The sequence below is a fragment of the Suncus etruscus genome, chromosome 15, assembly GCF_024139225.1.
Source record: "Suncus etruscus isolate mSunEtr1 chromosome 15, mSunEtr1.pri.cur, whole genome shotgun sequence".
In the NCBI taxonomy this organism is placed as follows: domain Eukaryota; kingdom Metazoa; phylum Chordata; class Mammalia; order Eulipotyphla; family Soricidae; genus Suncus; species Suncus etruscus.
The window spans coordinates 10,775,225-10,784,917 of record NC_064862.1 but is presented as its reverse complement, the minus strand read 5'-3'; the positions used below and the strand labels follow the sequence as shown (position 1 = coordinate 10,784,917).

The 9,693-nt window shown below is 33.4% G+C and overlaps 1 protein-coding gene across 1 annotated transcript in view; it reads left to right on the top strand.

Moving 5' to 3' along the window:
* The window catches only part of NMBR (neuromedin B receptor), an 11,307-nt gene extending 1,927 nt beyond the window's left edge, over window positions 1-9,380 (top strand). Inside the window, exons 2-3 of the mRNA XM_049787761.1 lie at window positions 7,618-7,966; window positions 8,858-9,380. Of these exons, the coding sequence (XP_049643718.1) occupies window positions 7,618-7,966; window positions 8,858-9,259 (751 nt within the window). The 3' untranslated portion in view covers window positions 9,260-9,380. The remainder of the gene's footprint in view (window positions 1-7,617; window positions 7,967-8,857) is intronic.
* The last annotated feature ends 313 nt before the right edge of the window (window positions 9,381-9,693 follow it).

Sequence of the window (9,693 nt, the reverse complement as noted above, 5' to 3'; positions counted from 1 at the left end):
CTGAGTACTATTGACTTTTTAGTTTGAATAGTATTCTCTTTAAACTCTTAATAAAATTGGAAGCCTTTTTGTAAATTATCCTCTCATTTTGTTTATATGATACTATTCTCATTATCTTTTTTAATGTCTACTACCTTAATTTTTTTTCTTTTGAATGCCATAATTAAAGTGCCCTTTCTTTTGTTCTTTTGCTCTTTTTTCATGGCACCTCTTAATTTGGAAAGTTAAAGAAACTACTTAATAATTAGAATAAAACTTAATGAAGGGCTATCAACTATAATAGTTAAAATTACTATCATTATTCTTTCATTGAAAAAAATGTAACATTAGTCTCAAGAACCAGGGATTGAGTTCATTTCACACCAATTTTCTTACTCTTGTAATGAAGACTCTCAGGTATATTAACTTTGACCAAGGTCAGAAAACAATGATATTTTCTATGCATTTACCCATTTTAAGAGGGCGTGAGAAGGAATGAAATGTGCATTATACATTTTGTAAGCACAGCATGGGTATTCTAATAAAAAAGATAAAGGTGGACTGGTGCTTCCTAAAGCAATATTTGCTTTTGAGTGTGTGTTTTTGAAAGATAAAGGGATGTTGATACCCTATGTTATCATGTGTGTTTTAGAAATATAAATTTAAAAAAAGGTGAAACTATATAATGCATTCCAATACTCATTTAAAATGCAAATATTTTGTTTTACAGTGTTTATGTTTCATCTCTAGAACATGGTGATCAATTGTTTTTATTTTTTTTACCTATTTTATCTCTTTATAGTATATGTCAAAAATGCTTTGAATTCTGCCAATTTGGAAGCAAATATAAGAAAATTTGTTGTTACCCTGCACTACATTTTTTGATGCTAGTCTGTTCTTACAACAAATGAAATCAACACTATTTTCATTATTACCATATTAGTGTAAAAAGCTAAAGCTTAAACTTCATGAGCACTTTCAAGACCTCAATGCAACTTTATCACTGAATTACATTGTTTCTTTCCCAGATGCATTACATTTTTTTTATTTAGTGGCAGACTGAATTGTTAAAAACACTCCACTAAAAAGTTTATCATTATAAGAAAAGAGAGACAGACATAGAGAGACGGAGATAGAAAGGTGCAGAAAGACAGAGGAAAAGAGACAGAGAGACAAAGAAACACAGAGACAAAATAGAGGTCTGACTCGTGGCTCAAGTTAAAAAATGTCTTTCACAATGTAAGAAACCTTGAGTTTTATCCCTATTTGTCTCCACTGATTCCCCAAGAGAGCATTTTCTCAAAGAAAAATACAACTTTAAATAGGCACATGAGTCAGTTCATTAGATGGAAAGAACATAAAGAAAACTGAATTCAAAACTTCGTGTGGCTAATTTCTCTATATTGCCATTAGTGTTTCAAAAATTTAGTCATTTGTTGAACCAAATTTTTTATCTTTATGTTAGCTTACCTCTCTGTCTAAGAAAATAGAAATACTGAGTTTGAAAGTAGAGACCCGTGTAATGAAGAAGAAGAAAATAAGAAGATTAGATTTCTCAAACATGTGAGAAGGTGGCTTAGGCTTTCATGTAATATTATGGAAACATAGGGATGGAAATAAGAAATAGTATTTCTGACTTTATCTTGAGGCCTAAATCACCTTGTTTAGTACAGCCAGAGATTTTTGATTGACACTTTGCACTTGGAATGGTCAATTCCTGACTTTCACAATTCATTTATTTGTTTGTTTGAATGGGGTCACACCTAGTGGTGCTCAGGGCTTACCTCCGTTCTGCTTCCATGGATCAATTTGCAGGCTCAGAGGACACTATGGAGTGCTGGATCAATTGACCTGGGTCAATTATGTGCAAGGCAAATGCCCTACTTATTGTATTTTTATTTAGGACCCTCAGAATTGCTTTAAAACTGAAGTTTCTGAATGAGCATTGTTGTCTACATTACATATGTCTCAGAAGTGTAGCAGAACCAGAACAGGAGGAGACAGTATGGCCTGAAGTGTTTCTGCTGATTTTCACCTGAATCTTTTTTGACTTTAGTTCTTTGGTTTTGGAGCCATACCTGGGCTTACTCAGGGTTTACTCATGGCTCTGTGTTCAGAGGCAGTGCTCAAGGAACCATATATGTTGGTGGGAATTGAACCCCAATTGGTTGTAGGCAAGGCAAACTCCTTGCCTCCATACTATCTGTCTGGCCCCTCTATACAGAATCTGTAAAGGTGAACATTATTTAGATACACAACTGCCAACAGATATTATCTTTATGTTGGCTAGTTGATAAAGTATTGAAACAAAAGACAGGCTCTACTACTTCCTAGATATCAAAAAAGAATTTTATCTGTCTTTGTTAGTGAAAAGAGAGAATGCCATTATCTTGATCCTTTCTCATCAAGCCTCCTAACATTAGCTTTTAGTATTACTTAACTGATCTTATTAACTGTAGATTCTTGCTTCTTTGGTCAGTAACCCTGAATAGTATCTTGAGAGGCCTTACCTTTCAATGGATGTGATAATGAGTGCTCAAGTGTGCTTTTAAACTCTTTTAGTGAGTGAAATCAACACATAAGGGAGAATCTGTATTCTACGAATAACTCAGATAACTTATTTTTTGTGCTCCAATGTAAAGCAGCTTGAAGGAAAAAAAATGAACAAAAAAGCACACCACAATAGGAATAACAAAAGAAAGAAAAGTAGGAATATAGAAATGAAAGTTGAAGAAAATGTGATGACTATACTTCTAAGTTATTACTTTTTCCCTTCTCAGAAGAAATCTTACACTGTGAATTAGAGAGACACTATCTCATGCTTGCAATGTGGAGTATATTGTGATAGTTATATATTATATTACAGTTTATTGAGGACTTATTTCTCCACCTTGATCTGCACCTTTGGAACTCAGTCTAAGGAAAAACACCAGTCTGGAATATATGGCATTGGAGTGCTAACCTGCAACTTATATTTTTAAATGTTCTACTTGGAGAATATGATAAAACAGCACATACTACATGCCCATATGGGAGTGCTTACCTTATTTGTATTATGACAGCATTGATGTCTTCAACTGTAGGTCAGAGGAACTTTTAGTAGGATTCTACAATCTTTCTTTGGTGCTGAGCACAGAGATACAAAGAAGAGAGGAGATATAGTTAGAGAGACAATTGGACCCTCAGCTCAGTAACATTCAGAGCTGAGGCAAATTTCTCCTTTCATCATTGATGCTTGTTACTATACTATCTTCTCAGTGAAAGCAAAGGCTTTCTTGTACTCTGTAGTCCTTTCTGTAGAGTTGTATTTAAATTGGGGGCCATCTGCTCTGGCTGAGCCATGAAGTCATTGAAAGTTCAGCACTTTCCTCATTATCAAGCTGTCAACAGGAGGAAAGTTTCTATTTGTGTTTCCATACCCAAAATAGCAATTTACCGTAATATTTTCAATTTCTGAGTGCTGACAGAATTGAATGATTTTTAGAGCCATTAAATAATTGCAGTTGCATTTTAATTTTATTATTCTCTATATTTTCTTACATAAAATTAGTTACTCATTAATTATTTTTCATAGATTTGTGAAAGTTGATTCTTTACTAAGTGATGTGGATGATATTCTTTGGTAAGGGGTTATATACTATGTTTAAAATTCACATTTCACTAATAGTTTTAACCTTTGAATAAATACAATGGTTTTGAACAATAATTTTGCACAATATCTACTATTATGTAATATTAGATAATTTTCATGTCTTCAGAGAATTTTACCTATATTTGACCTTCTTTTTCTGTTTTAGGATAGAGGAGTTTAGTCCACATCCAAAAATATTTAAGGCTTTTTCTGGCTTTAAATTTAGGGATTATTCTTAACAATGCTCAGGGGAACACACACATCATCAGGGAGATTCAAATCAAAACAACAATAAGGTACCATTCACACCATAGAAACTGGCACACATCATAAAGAATAAGAACAATTATGTGGGGATGTGGAGAGAAAGAAACTCTCATTCACTGCTGGTGGGAATGCTGTCTAGTCTAGCCTTTCTGGAAAACAACATGGATAGTGCTCAAAAACTGGAAATTTAGCTCTTATATGATCCAGCTATACTACTCCAAGGAACATAAAAACTCAATACATAAATGCCTTCTGCACACCTATATTCATTGCATCACTAATTACAATAGCCAGAATTTGGAAACAACCGGATGTCCTACAACAGATGAGTGGCTAAAGAAACTGTGGTATCTATACACAATGAAATACTATGCAGCCATCAGGAAAAATGAAGTTACATTTTCCTATACATGGTTGGACTTGAAAACTAGTATGCTGAGTGAAATAAGTTGGAGTGAGAGACAGACACAGAATAGTCTTACTTATCTATGGGATTTAAGAAAAATAAAAGAAATCTTTGTAATAATTTCCAGAGACAATAGAGATGAGGGCTGGAAGTACCAGCAATGGTATGAAGCTTACCACAAAGAGTGGTGAGAGCAGTTAGAGAAATTACTACACTAAAAACTATCATGACAATGGTAGATGAGTGAGAGAAATAGAATGCCTGTCTTGAATACAGGCCAAGGATGTGGGAGAAGAGATATGGAGGACATTCGTTGGTTGCACTGGTGAAGGAATGTATTCTTTTTTTTATACCGGAAACCCAACTACAAATCATGGTACTTAATAAAGATATTATTTTGTAAAAAGATGATGAAAAAAGAAAAGAGACATAATTGGTCTAAGTTGGTCTAAGAATTTCAGGTTGTTGATTTTTTAAAATAAACTATAGTAAATCTGTCAGCAAGACCTTCATGAATCTCAAATTTAAAAAGAAATAAATATTAATAATAAATATGAAGCTCTTACACTTTCCTGCACTTTATTTGATTCATTTATTTTCCTTTGAGTTTAATATATTTTTTCTCACACAGATTTTCATTAAGAGTAAAATTTAAAATATTCATTATTGTGTCAAGATGGGGAATTATTTAAAAATTTCATGCTGATCATTTAGCTTAAGTTTGGAAAAAGAAACACATTAAAAATAAAGCAAAAACAATAAGCATTGCATCAGGAGCTAGTTTTAAAATATGAAAATACTATCTAGAGTTGATTATAGATATTCAGTGGATTTTATTAAAATGCCTTTCTTAGGGCCGGAGAGATAGCATGGAGGTAAGGCATTTACCTTTCATGCAGAAGGTCATCGGTTTGAATCCGGCGACCCATATGGTCCCCCGTGCCTGCCAGGAGCAATTTCTGAGCACGGAGCCAGGAAAAAACCCTGAGCACTGCCGGGTGTGACCCAAAAACCACAAAAAATGCCTTTCTTAGAAATAACAAAATAAGGGGCCCGGAGAGCTAGCACAGCGGCGTTTGCCTTGCAAGCAGCCGATCCAGGACCAAAGGTGGTTGGTTGGAATCCCGGTGTCCCATATGGTCCCCCGTGCCTGCCAGGAGCTATTTCTGAGCAGACAGCCAGGAGTAACCCCTGAGCACTGCCGGGTGTGGCCCAAAAACCAAAAAAAAAAAAAAAAGAAATAACAAAATAATAAATTTGTTTTCTAGTACTATGAGACTATTATTATGAAATATTATTGAATCAAGAATTCATAAAGTTTAATATTTAGGATAAATTCTTTATACATTTTAAATTTATTGAAATAAAATTGGTTTGCAAGAGTATCAATGTTTTTATGTTTTGGGGGTACACTGTTATATTTATCACAAAAATGTCAGTAAATCTTTGCCTTTGTCCCTGGGCCTTTTTGTCCCACCCTAGAGCCAGTCTCTTTCTCTCCTTATCCCCAAGTAACATAAATTTTGTCTTGGAATTTTGTTATCATTGGAAATCACATATTTTTACGCATTGTTTCCTTTCAGGCCAACTGTGAATGAGGGCACCTGGCATTTCTATCCATGTTGCTATAGAAAACAAGTTTTCATCTTTCCTTACAAGTCAGTAGTGTTCTGTTAAGAATATATATCACAACTATCCATTCATGTGTTAAGGACATGAGTTCTTTATTGTCCATACTGCATGCAAGACAAGTCCCCTACCTACTATTCTATTGCTACAGCCCCAAAGAAGGATCCTCTGGAAAAGTGGTTTCTGAGCCTAATTTCTATGCGAATTATTTGAACATCTTAATCAAATGTGAATGTTACATTTTAGATAAAAAAAAGACTCTATAGCAGCAAGTTTGGAGTAAGTTGATGCTCTTTTACCCTTCTGCCCTCTTATTTTTTCAGTTCCCAAGGAGATTTGTGTCATCTAATTTGAGTACAACTGAACTCAATGAGTCTCCTTCACCACAGAATAGCAACTGTTTTTCTATGCTATGAAAACGGTACCTCTTAAGTCATATTGTGGCTCAAACATTTCCTCTTTTAGTTCAACAAGTAGTTATTGAGAAACTCCCGCAGGTGGAGCTGTAGACACAACTTTGAACAGGAAATAAAGCAACAACAATGGTTTGTGTGTGTGTTTGTATGCTGTGTATGAAGAGATATAAAAATTAAAAAAATATTTACACAGAGATGGTACTGAAGATGAAGAAGATAATCTTCCCCCATCCTACACACAAGAAGAAAAATAAAATTCCTTGTAAAGATTATGAAGACTAAGTGATAGAAAGTGTGTAGTGTAAACATCTAGTAAGTAATATGTGTTTATTAAATGCTAACATAGTATGTCATCTATTTGTGGCCTATCAACAAGCACTAATATATATATATTCAACTGTTTTGAAGTTAATAATGCACCTGAGTACATAGTTTCTTTAACTTGCAACTGTATAAATTATTTTGTTTATACCAGTTTCAAACAGGAAGCTCCTGTTAGTCATTTCCCAAATATATTCGGAATGACCGAATGTATCTGTGAATGGAGTAAGACAGACTTTCTGAGCTGAATAAAAAGGGGAACAATAGGAACATGAACATGAATATCTCATGTTTTTGCTACTTATAGTCAGATTTTTAGACTGCTGGGAGGGAAATTGTGGACAATGGTGGCAGGAAATGTGCACTGGTGAAGGGTGTCATGCATTTTATGACTCAAAATCATGAACAAATTTACAACTTTGGGTAAAAAGAAAAGATCATATGTATACACACAAAAATAATTTATTAAATTAACACTAAGTAAAATAAATGGGTTCTCAACAACAACAAAAAAAATTAAAAAAATATAAAATATTAAAAAATTTTTCTTTCTCAGGGCTGAAGTGGTGGTGCAAGCTGTAGGGCATTTGCCTTGCACGCACTAACCTAGGACTGACTGAAGTTCATCCCCCAAGTCCCATATGGTTCCCTAAGCCAGGAGCATGTTTACATGCAATTTTGCATTGTCCATGCTACTGAATGTGTAACTTATTCCTTTGATCGAAATAGGAAAAACTTTGTGAAAAGGTAAACCTATCATTGTAATTTTGAAAATGATAATTTACAATACTTTCCTCTAAGGAAAACTAGCGTAACATAATATAGTAACATACAAACATAACATATAATATACTTATATAATATAATAATACATGTAAGTCAAAGAACATTTCTGATTAAAACACAATTTTTTATCATAATGCCATTGCAAATTTTTAAAGGGTTAATTGACATTTATTATTTTTCAGATACAGAGCCATTGTAAACCCTATGGACATCCAGACATCTGGAGCAGTGCTGTGGACCTGTGTGAAAGCAGTGGGTATCTGGGTAGTCTCGGTGCTGTTAGCAGTTCCCGAAGCTGTGTTTTCAGAAGTAGCTCGCATTGGTAGTTCGGAAAATGGCAGCTTCACAGCCTGTATACCCTACCCGCAGACGGATGAATTACATCCAAAGATTCATTCAGTGCTCATCTTTTTGGTTTATTTCCTCATTCCACTTACTATCATTAGCATTTACTATTATCATATAGCAAAGACCTTAATTAAAAGTGCGCATAATCTTCCTGGAGAATATAACGAGCATACAAAGAAACAGGTAAGCTTGGTAGGTGTATATGTTTGGGGCTATATTGGTCAAATACAAGAACCGCTATAGTGCTTCTTAGTTCTGACGGGGGGGGGGGGTGGGAGGGAGAGAAAGAAAGACACACAGAGACAAAGAGACAGAGCGAGACAAAGAGACCAATACAACCAAACTTGAGTTACAATTGAAATTGAAATTGAAACTTTCTGGTTTATTTATAAACTCTGATAATGACTTGACATCTGCTCTGGTAATGCTTGACTTGTAATTTCAATATCAAAAGTCAAAAATGGAATATTCAGGTATAGATTTTAGGAAATTCTTACACCCTAGATATTCTTACAACTCTAGATATTAGAAAATTACTTTTATTTGCAAACAAGGTTAATGCCAATTTGAAATTTTGTTTCTTTACCATACACTTGAAGATTTTTCTATAAAATAATAAGTAATAAACAAAATAAATGAAAGGAGATAATTATACTTTATTTTAAAGGTGACACCTTTGTTTAAAGCATCAATAGTTTATATCTAATTTACATGACATATTTATATTTATATTATTATTTATAACATAATTTACATTTATAATTATTATTTATAATATAATTTATATTTATAATGATAGTGACTGTAAATAAAAGAAAAAAGCTAACAGAGATGTTCAAGATCACACTTTTAATGACAGTCACTTAACAATAATTTATCATAGTCATAAATGTACTGTCAACTATATTTAAGTAAAATAGTATAGTGACCAATTTAGGCTACATCAAACTACTAAAGTCATTATTTAAAGTCTTTTTGATTTCTGATACAGTGCTATGATTCTGTTATGTTTTGTATTTAATTGTTTATCTTTTCAGTTTAATTAAACTATTAATTAAACTATTCTATTTGCAGATGGAAACACGGAAACGCTTGGCTAAGATTGTGCTGGTCTTTGTAGGTTGCTTTGTCTTCTGTTGGTTTCCAAATCACATCCTCTATATGTACAGGTCTTTCAACTATAATGAGATCGATCCATCGCTAAGCCATATGATTGTCACCTTAGTTGCCAGGGTTCTGAGTTTTTGCAATTCATGTGTCAATCCTTTTGCTCTTTATCTATTCAGTGAAAGCTTTAGGAGGCATTTCAATAGCCAACTATTTTGTGGAAGGAAATCATTTCAAGAAAGATCAACTAGCTACTTGCTCAGCACCTCTGCTGTTCGAATGACATCTCTGAAAAGCAATACTAAGAATGTGGTGACCAATTCTGTTTCATTAAATGGCCACAGCATGAAGCAGGAAATGGCGCTGTGATTTTGACCATTCAACAAAATACCTGGAAAGAACTTATTTTTTATATCTATTGAGCAGAACAAAATTCAACTGTTTTCTCATTCTGATTACTGTTGTTCAACTATTTAATTCATGAGATGATTTTATGATTGATTCAGAAAGGGCCAATCAAACATCTAACATTTTCCTCCGAATAGAACTTTAAATTACATTAAAAATATGTGGTTCACATTAAAATGCTTCAAAAGCAATTTTTATGTGTGTAAGTCAATATTGCTTTAGGGTTTAAATTGTTACAGAAAACACTCTGGCATATTTATCTTAAATTTATTTTATCTTGACACAGGAAATAAATTCCTATATTGACTCAATGACTCAAAAAGGGTAATATTAAATCCATACCATTTGAAACACAAGTCTCTTTTTCTTGGTGAATTTTATTGATAAGTAGTGAA